At 36.8% G+C, this 18,092-nt stretch overlaps 1 protein-coding gene across 1 annotated transcript; it reads right to left on the bottom strand.

Annotated features, from left to right (window-relative positions):
* Positions 1-340: 340 nt before the first annotated feature.
* Positions 341-10,216, bottom strand: LOC139737449 (acid-sensing ion channel 1-like). The gene is made up of 7 exons (XM_071648125.1): positions 9,969-10,216; positions 7,844-7,990; positions 5,561-5,711; positions 4,044-4,188; positions 1,747-1,803; positions 969-1,143; positions 341-440 (listed from the first exon to the last, which is right to left on the bottom strand). Exons 1-7 carry the CDS (start codon positions 10,214-10,216, stop codon positions 341-343), a joined length of 1,023 nt encoding a protein of 340 aa, XP_071504226.1.
* Positions 10,217-18,092: the final 7,876 nt, after the last annotated feature.

The following is an 18,092-nucleotide window of genomic DNA, read 5'->3' as shown; positions in this document are numbered from 1 at the left end:
TGTTATTTCTTGGATCTGTGGACTTATACCATGTACCCTCGGCTCTACTCTGTGGTTCGATTCAAACTAATGCACATATTGAACAAGGGGTCTCACTTATTGCGTTCTTATAATCAGTGCAGGTGAACGGATGGTGTACCCCGCGGTGCGCTAGCATAAAGTAGCTGTGGATAAAGTGGATGAACTGATTATGGATGCATGTCACCACTTGGTGTTTCGTAAGTCTGCCCTTTTTAATTATCAAAAACAATTTTAGTTGAATTTGAATGATTTTTGTTGAGTTGAACAAACAGACATGGATTGATACCATATACAGTGTATAAACAGTGATAAGAAGGTCCTACTTACTGAGCAAGGCAAGGGGGGTATAGGCTGCTTGTTGCTTAATTGTTGTCAATTCCATGCTCGTGAAGTACATATCGATGGCGCAAACGTTATCCCTGAATCGGAAATGAACAGAGCAGTTGTGTTAGATACAAAGCAAGCAATCAAGCAAACGAACAAGCAAGCAAAGGTCAAGCAAATGCCCCCCCCCCGTGTAATTGAAATGATCCATAAACAGGGATTCCATGCAGTTACTGTATTTTATTTGTAATTTCAATCTTTTGTGCAGGAGACATTCTCTCCCTCGGTAGTGTCATAGTTATCATTAGTATTACTAATGCAACCGTCATTACGACAATAACCACCGTCAATGTCAGCATCGAAATCATAATCACCAATGTTCTGTTCAGAATTTTATCAGCTAAAGTTATCATCTAAACGTGCAAACATGCACCATGCATCTTTTCTAGCTTGTTATAGACATTTTCCAAAGGGTGTTATGTCTAGTAACGCGGCTGCTTTTCTAGGTTGTCGACGAAAATAATCTCTCTCAACCTATTTCTCTGATTTTCCTCCACTTTTCTTGAATATCATACCTATCACTAAGTGGGTTGGGATTTCATTCTTTGTTGATTGGCACTTACTCGAGAAATGTCCTGTCCACTCGTCCCTGACCCGAATGTTTGACTATGCCTTTGTCCACCAGTATATCGGCCCAAAAGAGAGCAGGAAACTTGGACGAGGAAAGCAAATACGAGTACGCCAGAGTTTCGCAGTTCACGGGGCAGTCGCATTCGTTCAGTCGACGTTGTACGTTTTCTGTGAAGATACATGGAGAAGAAGACGACGAGGAAGATGAAATAGACGAAGAATAGAGACAAGAAGGTGTAAAGAAAACGAAGAGGAGGAGGAAGCCAAGAAGAGCAATCGCAATTAACATGAAAGAAAGAAGGAAGAACAACTCAAAGAGCAAGGAAGAATAAGAAAAGTGGAAAAAGGGAAAAAATGAAAAAGCAAAAACGAAAAAGGAAAATTAAAATCAAATGGTAGGAGGAGTTGGATTCCAGAGGAAAAACAAACAAAGAAACATACAATAATTGATAATAATAATTAAGAGTGACATCGAGTGAATCATAGTACACACGTATCATCGATTGGCTAACATTCGACACTTGACATATCTCGCTCCTGCGTAGTTACTTTTAAGGTCTAAGTTGTCAACTTCTGTTCGACCCCTATAAAAACAGGTATTCCATATTTAGCGAATGGGCTGATGATAAGTATGAACGTATGATAGTGAAGACTCTGGATGTTACCGTGGATTTGGCAAATCCATTGCCATGATTGTATAGTATGGTCATGAGGGTTTGCTTAGAATCTGAATAACTATGTCAGTGTTAAAACGGGTCTATTATTACTTACCAATAGCTGGATATCCGCATTTTTCGTATGTAAGAGGATCGCAGACTGGAAATTGTCCTATAGAGAAAAACGAGAGAAAACTTGCAAATGTCAAAATAACTACATTGTACACAAGAAACTTATGTTTCCCAGCTTCAGTGTCCTCGCTAGGCTTATGTCTGAAAGTTTTAATGGAATTTTAGAGGCACCTTTTAATGATCCAAAGAAGTTAAGGGGATTTGTGTTTACGTTTCTGTGTCTGTGTGTGTGTGTGTGTGTGTGCTCGCGCGCTCGTATGTGAGTATGTTGCATGAGTGTGTTTGTTTGTGTATTTGTGACAGTGATTTGTTGTAGGTGTGTTTCAGCTTTGAGTAACAGTTGCTTCTTTGAAGATGTTGTCATAGATACCAGACACACCTTTTGATTACCACTGATTACTGGAAAGACAATAGAGGACTCTGTCTATGTGAAAAAGGGGTTGCTACGAATTAATATTAACTAAATCATCTGAAGGAACTGTGTCATTTGTTTACATAAACATTCCATTGTGTAGTGTTGGTAAACTTGCTTGTTTTGTGGCCTATTTTGTTTTATTTTGTTTCTCGTTCAAGTCATTTTTTATAATAGTTTACAGTCCTCGTGTTCCTCCAATATGTTGATTTCTTTAAGATGAACTTGAAAAGATACATCAAGATAGTGTTTTGTGGGTTATTTTGTGATGATCATTTCTATGAATTTGTCAGTTTGTTTGTTTCAATATACCCTGCTAGATATGAGATGCGACTTAAATAGAATTGAGGTCCAAGAGATAACGTAATCGGAGTATCAACACTGACATTTCATGATTTGCCAACTTCGTTTTGATGTCATATTTGTTTTGTACAATAAGCAAGTACTTTTTTCCGTATTTAATACGCATGATCCTTTGATTATCACTCTTTTTATCAGTGTTTGATTTCCGGCTTTTTTATAAGTCCATTATACGTTTATATTACATTTCATTCTATTTTGCTAATTCTATTATTCTCAAATTATATTACATCATATATTATATCATATCATATTATATTATTATATTGTATTATATTATATTATATTACATTTATTATATTATATTATATGATGATATATTATTTGATTTGATTTGATTTGATTTGATTTATTGGTTTCTGTATCATCATTGTACATATACACATTCATGTACAAACATAAATATGATAATATATATAAGTATTTTCTTGTTCATTGCCTGTGTACAATGTACAGCAAAAGCACAACAAAACATACTACAATGAATAAAACAGAGGGGCTACAGCATAAGCGTAGCTTGATTTGCGTGCAGCCCCCGTAGCATAACATAATATTATAATGTACATCGGAAGGAGAATAGGAGGGAGGCATGACTTGCATAGAGATAGGATAGTTGAAAGGAGAAGGGGAAAGGAGAGGTTTGTCTGCTTTCACTAAAGGTTTATACAAAGTAAAGTCACCTGTATCACTGATTAGCAAGACATGACAAAATATTTCCTCACCGAGGTATGCAGGTGGACAGTTGATACAGATCATGGTCGGTTACATAATCATCATTACATAATAGATAAATTGTGTCGATATTTGTACGAAAGAATTTCGTATATATAACAATGGCAATGGAATTACTGATATTCAGATAACAACATTGTTTTTACAGCCTTCCTAAAAGAATACATGGACTTTAAACTTCGAATTTCAGAAGGAAGAGAATTCCAAACATCGGGTCCGGTGTGTCTGACAGATTATGATATTCATGTTATCATTTCCTATCACATATAATACGTTGTAACTAGCTATAATCAAATTGTGATAACAATGTTGTATTATATAATTTTTATTGCAAATATGTATAACATTACTTGAAACTAGAAACCATATTATGGTTATACTGCAATGATATTGTATTTTCCTTGTGATATGTATATTTTGCTCTTGTGAAATATCAAAAATAAATCCAATTCAATATCATGGTTGACATAGGTTTGTAAGAGTCTGGCAAAGTTTGTGTGAGTGACAAAGATAATAATACCATTATTATTACGCAGCACGGCTTGTCGAATGTCATGACTTTATTTCATCACTCGCACTTCTACAAACACAGGATCTCACAAACAATCCAGACACTTGCTTGAGATGTCAGGTAATTCTTTACACACTATTACATATTCGTCGACAGCCTATATAATGGACCTCATCCCCTCACTTCTTTTTGCAACAATGTCTGGAATATAGTGATTAAGTCAAACTTTGATGCCATCTCTCGAGATACCCCCTGACTTTCTTACCCGGCATAAACGGAGGTTTGCAGCGACATTTTTCCAACACAAGGTCGGTCTGGCACTCCAGTTGACATTTCGTGCGGGAGTACGTATCGAAATACTTGAGCTCGTGCTTGCCACACACTCCATACGGAGGCCGTAAATAGTTCGACTGGAAGGATTGAAAATGTGATGATGGAGAGAGAAATGGAAATGTTTATGATGTACGAAAATGAAAAAACAAACAAACAAACAAACAAACAAACAAACATTGTAAGCGTACATTATTCTTTGCATGAGTTGAAGTCGTTGAAGCTGGAGAAGTCGCTTCATCTTCAGCGATATTGGCCTCCCTTGATCAAAGTCGAAATTCATTTTTTCCGACTTTACTCACTTGTTTGTTTTTTCTAGACATGTTTATGCCATCATTACATGAATATATGTGTGTACTTGAGGCTATTCATGTCTTTCTGGTGTGTGTTGTTGTCTACTTTAACGTGGGCCTAATCCAGAATTTGCTTGCATTTCACACTGAATTATTATTGATGCTGGGGCATTACATGAAAATATAATTAATGTAGAATAGTTAACAAAAGTCTAGCATACTTATGTTTGTGCACGTGAGGGTTATCACGTTTTTAATTGCGGATCGCTTCTATTTCACGAGTCATGGTTAAATTAAGAAGGGGGCGTACATATGTAGCTATGTATTATAGTCCTCATAATCTACCTGCTGTCATCACAACCATCTGGACCTCGTTCATTGATTAAAGTGAGAGAATTACACAAACATACACCAGACAAAAATACTGAACACACCCCAACGATAATTATTGTAATGCTTTGGCGTTATCTATGAACTTCACTCATTTATACTGTGGCACACGAAAGCAAATCTGCACAACACTTCTTTTGACTCCCTATCTGAACTGATATCTTGGCCTAAACAGAAGCGTTACTGAGCAAAGAACGAGGAAAGCGCATTGGAATTGTGGGTAGTGCCAGACACATAATGTGCTGTCTATGTGTGCTCCGTTATTTTAGATCCAAGGATGACTCGGCCACTTAGAATTAGGCGATTAAATTGCCATGTACATGTATTTCAGGTGAAAGCGACTCGATTTTTGTTGCGACTAACTCGATATTTGACTCGGTAACTTCGAGTCAGCCGATACCTTTGTACTAGTATTTGAATGCATGAAGGAAAGTTGGCACTCTTTTCCATTTGGCTGTGTGTCAGTGTGTCAGGCAATTTCAGACTCGAGGTACGTCGGCACATTTACATAGGTACATTCTGTACAGTGTACAGTCACATAGATAGAAATGTAAGTATATCTATGTCTCTCTCTCTCTCTCTATATATATATATATATTATTCTTATTATCATATATAATAGAGAGAAAGAGAGACAGACAGATGTTTTATATAGAACAGAGAGAGAAAGAGAGACAGAGAGAAAGATGTGGATAAGTACCTTCAATGTATTGAAGTTTAGTGTGTGAAATACGGCATGTGGGCTTTCTTTTTTTCAGATTTGACTTACCCGCTTGCTGGTGATACCGATAGAGCTCAGAGTGCCCGGATTGATGTTCAAACCCACTACTGCATTGTTGCTTTCTGTCTCGTCCTGTGGCAACAGGTACAGGTCAAATCCCGCGGCGAATCTTGACACCGATCCGTAGTAATATTCAACTCTGCTTGGTATCCAATATCAGTCTCATTCCATTGGTCTGTCCTTTGAACATCAAATACATTCACATACGTTGTCAGAATATGACCACGTGAGTATGTACTGTATTTATGTATAAGATGGGAACAGATTAACCTAGCTCACTAGCTTGCTTAATTTGAAACACGAGTGTAATGAAGCATCACTAGAGTCGTGAATGCAAACTAGAATCGCCGAGGCTGATTCCAAAGGTAATTTCAATCGTGTTTCAAGTGACGGTCCAGAGATGTTTTCCAATCACGTTTCGCCAGAATTAAGCAACAAAAAGACTGTGTGAACATAACTGAAATCCAATCGTGTTTGGGGGCGGATATTACTGTGACCTTCCACACTCCAGCAGAAAGACGGTCCAAGAGTGTTTGATGGGAACTTGGAAAGAAGCCGAACCTCCGAGTCCTCGCTCTGAAATTCAAAATCGCAGAAGCCGTGAAGCTTACCTCTGCCGTGTGAACGAGCGATGATTCGATTGCAATCGTGTTTTCAATTCAGCATTCAAATGAAGCACTCTCGGTACGTGTGAAAGCACAGTTATATGAGTACAGATATACATTATGACTGAAGCATATATCTAGGCACCCAGGCACTTTAAAATCTTATCTTTCAAACAGACTGAATCAATCAATAACTTAAAAAAAAAAAAACTATAAACCAAACATCGTTGCTGATGGAGATATTTCTTGTCAGGCAGATTTCCGGTTCAAGACACCAGCCAGTTTATTTGAATAAATTGACATCGCAACCAGTTTCTGCTGGCGTGTCGTGTACACGTATAGAAAGTGTTTATCATGTGCAAGAGATCTGTAGGTGACAAAAATAATATAATAGACTGAGAGGCCCTATAATCAAAATTATGGATTTCGAGGGGGCAGGAATAACACTATTTGCTGAGGGCGTATTTCTGTAGAAAAAAAAATGCAACTACTGTCCCCGAGGAGTCTGCAAATTCAATAGTTGTTCGAAAAAGTACATGCTATAATACTCTGTTTCATACCCCTACGAAGAATCTTTAAAAATGATAGTAAAGTTATCAATAGAATGTTTACATATTGCAGCGCAGACGACAGATAGTATAGATTGCATAGATAGAAAATGCATGACGACAAAATCATGGCATATAGTGCACTTTCTGAGTGCCATGACAGTAAAGCGTGTAATATATATTTTCAAGTGAAATTTTGTTTTCAGCGTCATCAACATCATATTTAGCAAATGCTTGTGGTTACATGACGTTATGTAGACCAATCACAATATACGAGTATTTCATTAATACATGTAATGCAGTGATGACAGCAAAATTTCCTCCATTGATTACTTGCAAGCTTACAGTATCTATTCTACATGTTAATTTTCGCGGAAATGTGTGACTTCCTTCATAGAAACCATCCAATGTCAACTGTGATGATATCAGTTCCTGTGGGTTATGATCAATATAACTCAAAGTTCCATTCTTTATCTGCAAGCACTTTATCAACCTTCTGAAGATGACGAACGAAACGCTGTATAGCGCGATGAATTATGTTCAGACTAGGCTCGCCTATAGTGCACCTGCTTGTATAGCCTCAGCAAGGTGATAATTTTGGGTACAGCTCGTTATTCCGAAGGTTCGTTATTCCGAAGGTTCATTAGTCCGAAGGTTCGTTATTCCGAAGATTCGTTATACCTAAGATTCGTTAATCCGAAAATGTGATAAGGTTTGTTATTCCGAAGGTTCATTAATCCGAAAATGAAATAAGGTTCGTTATTCCGAAGGTTTGTTAATCCGAAAATGAAACAAAGCTCGTTATTCCGAAGGTTCGTTACGGACCCTTATCATTTCGGATCAACGAACCTTCGGAATAACGAACCCTATTTCATTTTCGGATTAACGAACCTTCGGAATAACGAACCTTCGGAATAACGCCACAAATGTTCGGATTAACGAACCCTTTTTCATTTTCGGATTAACGAACCTCTAGGTATAGGGAATTTGTGTGTTTCGGATTAACCTTCGGAATAACGAACCTTCGGAATAACGAACAGCAACCATAATTTTGATAGGCATTGTTGCAGCTCCACCGGGTTTGTGGAAGACAGCGCAGACTGAGAGACATTTCTTACCGTATATTTTTTTTGTTCTTACCAGCTACTTTTGTTTTTAGAACCTTTGTTGGGTCTGGGTCGGCGTTGAGTTGGAAGCACACGCCACTGGCAGTCAGTATGGATGTCACGTTGGCAACGTTGAGCCCACTACCAGCCCATGTAATCCTACATGATACAAACATCAACAGACTCAATTTTGGGTCATGCTATTTGCATATGTAATATTTATGACTTGTGTATAACTAGTCGGACATAATGATTGTACTGTGTGACTGCTGCATAATTTACCTACCTAAAATAACTGGACTCGGAAGCCCTGGAAGCTTAGTGCACGCTTCCTGTATTTGAATTGTTCTTCCTTGAATCCCTAACAGCGTCCCCAAGGATGTTCGCTTGACTTCAAAAATTAGATGTTTGAAGTATGTTGGACAACACTTGACCATATTCTCACCTCGATGTTTCTATAAAGATACACTGATCAGTGATCACTTACATTAAGAATGTGTCATTCGCCTGATGTGCGAGGTCCAGATAAAGCTCAGTCGTGTTCATTCCGCGTAATTCCTGTCTTTCTTCCTCAGTTAGATTTCGTGTTGCATTGATGAAAGGTTTCTCTGAGTGTGCGAAATCTCTGAGAAGGATGTCTATAGCCGGCAATTGTTCCGTCCTTGACCTCCTAAAATTTCAAGAGAATGGAAAGCAACGCTTTCAGTGGCTCGGTATAGTATAACGAATAAGCGAGTTGGTAGTTGCCTTTTAGCAATGCAGTGATAAACACCTGAAACGATATTTATCCGGAGCGTAACAGAAACCTAGGAGTTCAAAGACCGAGGGAATTCACTGCAGATATGTGGATTTCATTAAAACTTCGGCGAAGTTTGAAGAAATTTTGGAAAGCCGTGCGAATTCCTAATGTTTTGAAATAGGTCCAAAATGCCACCATCGCTAGACGGGAAGACTACAGCAATGATTAAAGTCAGGATGGTAGAACGATATAATCATACAGAAAACACTACAAATCTCACTTTTATGAAAAGCACACATTCCCTCAAATTGTTACTCTCACACATGAAGGGTAGTATCATCACACTACAAATTAAATCAATTCAAGTAATTTTCCTCATAACAAAAAAAAGGGGGGAAATATCAACTACTCATGAGTAGTTACAAATTTAACGACATCGGGTCGGAAGAAATTCATAAGCCTGTTTATAGAGTGAATTAAAACAATACGACGTTACATGGTAACAAATCAAGCTAAAGCAACAAAACATGATGAAACGTACACACAAGTGGATAATATAGGTTCTTAGATGGTTCAAAAGCGGATAAAAAAAAGAATGCAGAACGCAAAAATATTGTTCGACACAAAATGTAAAAAAAAAAGGAGAGAAAAAGAATGATGCTCACATGAACCTGTTATGATTGCAAATGATGATCTTTGGAAAAACTAGCTCGTCGGCATAAGTGATACCTATGTCCACAGTCGAAGGCCGGGAGTAGAAGTACCATATTCTGAATCCTACATGCACCGTCATCACCATCATTGCACAGGAAAGAATAACAAGCCAACCATACCTGACAGGACGAAACAAATTACAAACAAATAACTAAAAACAGAACACAAGATACACAGATTATAACAGGATGCAAGAAAAGAAAAAAATTGTATTCATTGTGGCGTTTTCATAATCTGATAAGCTGCATTAAGTTGCTGCATCTTCTTACAGAAATTTTAAGCGTCTGTATAAAGTATTCTGTACTGACGAGTCACAAAAAATGTACTAATACATGTAGTTCGAAGCGAGCAAACCCATTCATGTCCTTGGGCTCATTCCGCTGTATTAAATCTCTTAAAATGGCATTCTAGTAATAAACGCCTAAATGGATAATGTACATGGCATCGCGCTTTCTTTTGCTTAACTTTTTTTTTAATTAAAAGACAGGCTTTAAATAGTTGACCTTGTAAAATAACTTTTACAAAATGGCATCCTACTAATAATGCCTAAATAGAAAAGGGAATAGAGACCTGTACTATTCAAGTACATCGAACCGTGTAATGTCACTATTATCATTACAAATCTTCAAATCTATTGCGGCTTCTATATAATAAATAAAAAACCGTTTTGCCGTTTACTCTCACCGTCTGGTTCTTTTCTCCCTCGGCCTGCAGACGTATTTCACTCCCGATAAACCGATCAAATCGGGAATATTGCTGTACATCGCCACCAACCAATTTGGGGCATTCTGTTGGGGTTGATCTCTGTCACTCATTTCCACTTCATGATCCCGCGAGGAAGTGATCTTCTGCCCATTCTCACTGCCTAAATAATTTCCTGGATCCCCCTCCCGATCTATCGAGAGGAAGACCATGCCACTCTCGGTCGCCATATTGAATACGAGCAGAGAAGAGTTACACGCTGGATCTTCTTGCAAGCTCGTCTATTATGAAATCATCTTGTTTCTGCAGGTATCTAGAAGGCGTTTAGCCGTTTAACTGCCTCGAGCAGGGAGGTGCTAGAGAAGGAGAGACAACTGCTGCTCTCCTTTGAAGTCATGCGCGGCACCGCCGAGAAGTTATGCGTTCAACTGCAGGTATTACCCATGTGCTTTGACAAAAGAGAGCATCAATAATCGGGACATCTAGAAATACTTCCCCTATTGCAATTCGCTCTCTCTTTCAATGTGACGGCAACAATGATTTTGTGTACCTTGAATTGGAGCAGCGAATCAATATGCAGTGTAAAACTGACAATTTTAACAGCAAATAATTCAAAAGCACGCTGGAACACGCTTTAGCGGAATACTTTTATTTGAAAGATCAGAATATACCAGTTTAAAAGATAGAAAACTGACATGCAGAAATGTACGCATTATAGAAAAATGTTAGGTTTTTAAGAGGGCCTAATTTTCATTTCATTTTGATTTGCGCATTACGAAGAAACTAGAAATACATGTTTATAACATTGAATTCTTTCCTAAACTATTCTAAATCAATTCGAGTATTTCATTTAAAATTTTACGGTGAAATAAAGCTTGTAATTCAACGAAAGGTGAAATGCGTTCTTCGTCTCCGAACTTCGTCTTGCAATTAGAGCGGTGCCGAGCATGACTTCAAAGCGTAGTGGAATGCTAGACATCCCATTATAACGCCTTGAACCCAAACATGTATTTGCATGAATCACTAAGAGTTCCACTCCATCTCTGTAACACCTCCCTGCCTCGACTGTCCACTTTTATGGCCAGTTGAGAGACGTACACGGTGAACACGGCTCATTCTATCCAGTTTACGGAGTAACACCTAATCATTTTCGAGTGATGGCGTTACAAAGGGAGTGCGTAGGTACAAATCACAAGAGGGAGGTAAATGAAAGGATTGCTCTTGACTCCCTCTCCATGTACAGATTGACGAAACATGGTTTCTAAAGTGAGATAACTATCAGAGGACTGTCATGCCTCATTTACTGTCATGTTGTGTTTGTTTGTAGGTGTGTGTGGGGGGGGGGGGGGGGATGCTGGGTGTGGTAGGGGGATATTTGGTAACATTTTTCCCCCAAAAGCTTAGACGTGAGTGGATCAAGTGGTGGCACACATAACTCATCAAGGGCGTAGAACAGGTAAAAGCATCTACACTTGATATCGAAGTTGCATACTTTCCATGTCGATATGTCTGACATTGATAACTTGCGTGACAAGCATCGTAGGCCTATTCACCTTGACAGTAAACTGTTATACCTGCGTTTCTGTTGTTTTTATTGTATTGTATAATTTGTTATTGTATTGTAATTCCATAAGATCTAATGTTTTGCCAATTTTTATGTAATACTATCTTTAATTTTGCCCAAGTGGCAATGAGTCATGTCCTTATTCTTTATACTTTTTGTACACACACACACACACACACACACACACACACACACATAACAAATGCAAAAAACAGCAACAACCCAACAACATGTAGTTATCTATAGTTTCGGATGATGACAGAGCTTGCGTATCCGCTCTGTTTTCGAGATAGTAAAAATCCCCTCACTGCCGCTCTTTTAATCATACAAGTGCTGCTTTATGGCAGTTTTCTAGAGACCGCACTACAGTCTGGGACAAAATAAAGCTCACTTTTCCCTTCGTCTTCTCGGAATTTGTTCTCTATATCATTGCACATGTTTTATTCGTCTCTTTGCCAAGGTGCAAATCTAGGAATATTAACAACCAGTCATGTAATGTTAAAGGCGTATCGTCTTGGAGTTTGACGATGCTATACACAAACCTACATGGTTTTGTTGTTGTTATTGTTTCTTTTAGTTTGATATTCCCAGAGTGAATGGTACTAGTGGTGGGATTCGGGGCTTTTAGCCAGTGCAAACATTTAATAACTAGAAAGCCAAAGCAAATACGGGCTGCATGCAGCATCGCCGGACGTCAGTCTGATTTTTATGGCGCGGTAAAATGCTGGTATCGTAAAAATGTCTGATCGAAGAATAATGAGAAACTTTTGAAAGAGCCATGTATCAAATACCACTCAGTTCAACACGTAAAGTTACAAAACACGTCATTAGTCCGAACAGGACAGAAAACACTAAACGCTCGGTTCATTTTTCAACCATTTGCACGTTTGATACAACATCCAAATTCTCCAATTTATGAGAGGCACACATTACAAAGTACCATGAGATTGTATATTATGTAATTATATAATTTATGCACTTATGAACTAACCTAATGTTCTACATTCGAGTTTTACAAACTTGGTCTGGATATATATCACAAGCTATATTTCATTGATGTTGTTCAAAGAGAGAGTCGTAATAATACGAAGTTCGTGACAGGAATCTATCTTGAATTATAGAGTGATATGGTGGGACCCATCTCATGTTGAAATCATTGGTTTGGTGACGGAAGATATAAAAGTGTACTAAATTGGTGTAACATTTGAAAGAGTTACCGTATCGAAAGCTAATCCAAAAGTTTATTTTTCATGAGCCATACGCGTATTTTTTAATCTATTCATTTATTATTATTTTTTTTTTTTTTTTTGGGGGGGGGGGGCTTTCCTCTTCTTTAGTCTATTTGTGTCCAAATTTTATCTTATTTCTGTTTTTGTGCCCACATAATTGACATATATCGTATTGACGATTCTTCGTAAGAAAGACCGATTCACATTTTACTTCTTTGTGATTCAGTTTAAAGTGTACTTGCCTTTGGTGATCCTTTGATGAACAATTCTTAAAAAGGAAATCACATAAGGCAGAATTTATATCATGTGCATACACATGTATCACACCTATAGTGACTGTCCAAATGGGTGAATAAAAGCCGTGTCAATTTGTGTCCAATTTTTATGTTATCTTTGTCTTTGTGTCCGCATAATTATTGACGTAGGCCTATATCGTATTGACCATTTGTCGTAAGAAAGACCGATTTACATTTTACTTCTCATGTGATTCAGTTTAAAGTGTACTTGCCTTTTGTGATCCTTCCAATGAACAGTTCTTAAAAAGAAAATCGAATAAGGCAGAATTTATATCACTTATATCCATACGCAATGTATCACACCTGTGACTGTCCAAATGGGCGAAGAAAAGACGTGTTTTGGTACGTTTTGTAAAATCAACAGGTTCTTGACGTCATGGTATTCGTATAAGGTGCTGCATGTGATGTCTTTAACGCTGCAAACGATTGTAACCTTATGACTATAGCTTGTTATGGGATCGTATAGTTTTGGTTGAGACCTAATTTCAGGTTTCTAATATTTTTTTGGTTATAGATAATGAGAAACCTCCTATGAAATATGAAATAGCATGTAATTCTATGAGGATTTCAACTTTTATTTGATGAAAATTGGTTCTGAGATTGCTGAGATATCCAAAAAAGAGCAATTCTGATAAAGTGTGGGACCGACACTTTATTACCATTGCTTTGTTTTACTTTATTTTTGGATATTTCAGTGATTCCAAACCCGATTTTCATGAAAACAACTTTGAATTCCTCTTAAAATGTTATGCTCTGTACTGTGTCATTAGTGTTTTCTTGATATTTGTTTTTGTTTTTTTTTTATTGTTCCATATTCCACATTTCAACAAATACATAAAACATAGACATCACGATACAAAAGCCTGGATGAATTGTCACGTACAGCTTATAAGACAATAAAACATGTGAAATATGAGGAATCTACATAGAAGCATTGCTTGTAGGGTGTAGATTCCCAGATGCGGATGTGAGATTATTTCTTACTTGGGTATGTAATTAAAGGAATGACAATTTCTGAATTGGAGAAATATAAACGCCAAAAAGTAAAAAGAAAAAGAAAAAAGAAAACAATGAAAACAATGTCCGCGGCACAGACTTCTTGAGTGTTGCGTGATCACCCGAGCGAGGTACAAGTCAGATGCAGTGTACAATAGCAGAGATACCAAATGTGTACAAAGGAAGTTCAGGAGATAATACAGAAATCACGAGCGAGGCACATGTTACATAATCGATAATGTTAGTAATGTGAAGTATGAACAGAGAATATCGAGGAGGATTGAAGAATAGCTATAGATATGAATTCAGAAAAACTAGTTTAAGTTTATGTTTAAATGAATAAAGAGACTGAGATTGGATTATTTCTTACAAAAAGTTGAAAAACCCAATTCTCATCTCAACAAATACTGTACCATCCCTTTAAACAAGTACGTCAGATTTTTGCGGGTTTTTTTTTTTAAATTTGTTTTGCTTTCATTGTTGGTGAGAGGCAATAGTATTTGTTGCATCACCTTCCCATCCCATCATCCTCTTCACCCATTATCAAATGCTTTTAAATTATCTTTTTTTATTTGTTCACGAACGATGCCTATCGATTTTTATCATTAAATGCGTCCGCTGGTGACGAATGTCTGGTCCCGTCAAACACATTATGTAAATATCATCTTCTCTTGTTTACTGTCCAACTTACGATACAAAAGACGGGTGTATGAGTTATTATTTTTTTTCTTATTTAAAGGGGATCCCCTCATCGTCTCCTCTCATACTCAAATTGAGTTAAGCTATCTTGGACACACAAGACAAGATGGACTACATGCAAGCGATTCAGAAAGAATTCAAAAGAGAATAGCAAATTACAAAGTTCAAAAGTAAACCTGCAAGTAAAGTTCTTTACGTAGCCTTAATCATGAAGGAAAAAAGACACAACAACAAACAAACAAATGAAATAAACAAAAGTCTACTCAACACTTATACTGTATTCAATGCCTCAATTATAAACATATATTATATAATTTATATTATTATGATAAAACAGAAACCAAAGTCTTGCTGTCATTACCAAGTTTATTACGACACACAAATTTTCGAACGATTCGCCCTTTCTCAATATATATGATATATATATACATATATATATATATATATATATATATATATATATACTGACATCAAAGGACTTAACCACAACATGGCGGTGCGGTGCAAGGACAGTAAATCTATTGACAGCAAATCTTGCACATATAGGCGTGGCTGTGTATGTATGTATGTATTTGGATAAATAGATGTATGTTTGTATGTATGTATGTAAGTATTTGGATAAATAAATCTATGTGTATGAATTATTTATGTACGCGGATGAGTATGTTCGTATGTATTATAAGAAGTGCAATAATATGTAGAAATAGTAATTGTAAATTGGAAGGTTTTTTTATATTGTTGGATGGTGAAAAAATTTGAGTATTGGTAGTTTATGATTGATTAAATGAGAACGAGTCTCAGTACAGAAACGCCCCCCCCCCCCCCCTCATATACACAAACACATATAAGATACACCCGACCATAACTTTCACACAGACAACATTACAAAACCACACTCAGCACCAACACAGTAAGTTTTGCTCTGAGATTGTATTTGATAATAGTATGTTGGGTTTTTTTTTTTTGTTATAAAATGCGCTGTATTGAGGTATGTTTTGTATTTATTGATATGTTGAGTATATTTTGAAATGTATAATATTGAAGGTTAATTAAGTTTAGTATGATTTTATATCTAGGTTGATTTTGCCTATACGTTGTTGTCATTGACTGTGTGGATCCTGAAGAAGCGCATTTCGCCCGAAAGCTTCAAGGGGTGCTACCCAACACCAGCCACGTCTATATGTGCAAGATTTGCTGTCAATATATATATAAATTTATATTACATATATGAGGCTCGTAGTCCGCGTGTTGGTATCAGTATAGAAAAGATGAAGAAGTAGGGTGGTAATGCATTTCAGTCCAACAGTGGTATTTATTCAGACCAAATCTTCGACGAATACATACGTCTTCCTCAGGGTCGACAATGACAGTTTTCTATCGACTTCAAAATTCATGCCATCTGGCTCTGGGAAGATTTCCTAGCCTGGCATGCCATTCGTGCACAGTCTGTACTGACATGATCGGATGACAAATATCACGATATTCTGGTATCTAGAGTATTATCTAGCAATGTCTACAGTTTATCTGAAAAGATCATACTACCTCGTCCTATACCACACTAGTGTGTCTGATATGACGAAATTGGTTGCATAATATATTCGTTTGATGCCACGAGTATCTGAATGAAATGACTTACAGTACCACATCAGATGCTTCCAAAGGCAGTATAGTGTCAGAATGAGCAATTTTGAAACTGTTCACGAACATATATTTATATCATATATTTTCCCAGTGACCTCCTATTTTTTTTAAAGATATTAGCATGCTTGAGTGTCAACAAAAATCGACAAGTTTCAAGATTGAGCTCCAAAAATATATATTTTTAAATATATTTATCCAATAACTTTAGGTTGAGACAATGAGATACTCATACTCGTTACCGTTCTGAGTCACTATAGTCAAATGACAAAGCAACTTTGAGCGATCGAGACCCGAGACTTGTTACGAACTGTTGCTAAGCAACCTCATCCACCAGGCTAAGTCGGATATTAGAAAGGACAATGCAACGGTTAAGCTTTACGAATTACGCAAATACCACCATGAATAATTACCATTTGACAGGGCGAAATTATGCGGCGTCAATTAAAGGTGCGGCTGCACTCAGCATCTTACGTATCAAATGTAGAATGCTCCGTTTTTGACAGTAGATTTCAGTAGCGTGTGAAATACCTAAGCGGTTCCGTTCTCAGTGGAACAATCAAGACAGTTGATTAATTTTGCTATAACACGCATTTCTCATAGACAACTGCCCGAGTATTCTCGGGACTCGTCTTCAACGGTTTAACACATACAAAGGTCGATGATATACAGCTGTCTGTACAAAATATTCAAGTCTTGCATTGTTAAGAAAAGTACGATAACTACAAGTCTATTTACAAGCAATCATACAAAATTATTAAGACTACGCAGTGCCACTAGATTTGTGCCTTTAGCGTACGTAAAATAATTCCACATTGAAAGCCATGTTCATAATCTCGATAAATAACTGCCTCACTCGACCTTGACTTATACAAACTTTAATGATCCTTCTAAATTAGGATGATTGTGTATATGAAATCAGACGCTGTAAAATCATAATTGATAGCGTATCACTCGAATTCCAGGTATACTATGACTACAGTATACCATGTATGCCTCAAATGATTCAGTTTGTTCATTCAGGTGAATTTTAAACAAGAAAATAAAAGGGAGAATAAATATATCAGTTCATCACACTCTGAAATAATGAGTGCTCATTCAACTTTACATAACCTCAGATTCATACTAAATGGTATACCATGTATGCCTCAAATGATTCAGTTTGTTCATTCAGATGAATCTTAAACAAAATAAAATAAAACGGAGAATAAATATATCAGTTCATCACATTTTGAAATAATGAGTGCTCGATCAACCTTACAAAACCTCAGAGTCATGCTAGATGGTATCTTATATTTCCACTTTCGACAGATTATATTTTTGTCACCTTTTGCGACTGGAAGACCCCGTGGGCAGCCTGTGGACAAACTAATGACTCCAAAGGACAGTGTCCATTCTAACTGTCATGAAAGCCAGAGTGTATGACACAATTAATTTAATCATTTTTTATTTCAGTAGCAACATTTCATTGTTTTTATTTATCAAAATGTTTAATGACACGTTAATACAAAAATTTTACCATTAAATTATTGTTGACATCATTAAGATTGCTTTCAACAGTTCAACTTAAGTTATGGAATGATGTGGTGGTTTCACCATACACACAGTTTTGATAAACCTAAAAAAGAAGAAAACCTATAGCAGGGAATTTAACAGTCAACAGAATAATAACAGAATATCTAAC

This window comes from Diadema antillarum, unplaced genomic scaffold (assembly GCF_040938485.1).
Source record: "Diadema antillarum isolate AM-2024a unplaced genomic scaffold, OU_Dant_1.0 seq00000693_RagTag, whole genome shotgun sequence".
Taxonomy (NCBI): Eukaryota; Metazoa; Echinodermata; class Echinoidea; order Diadematoida; family Diadematidae; genus Diadema; species Diadema antillarum.
The sequence above is the reverse complement of the archived record's forward strand: the minus strand, read 5'-3'. Positions and strand labels throughout refer to the sequence as shown.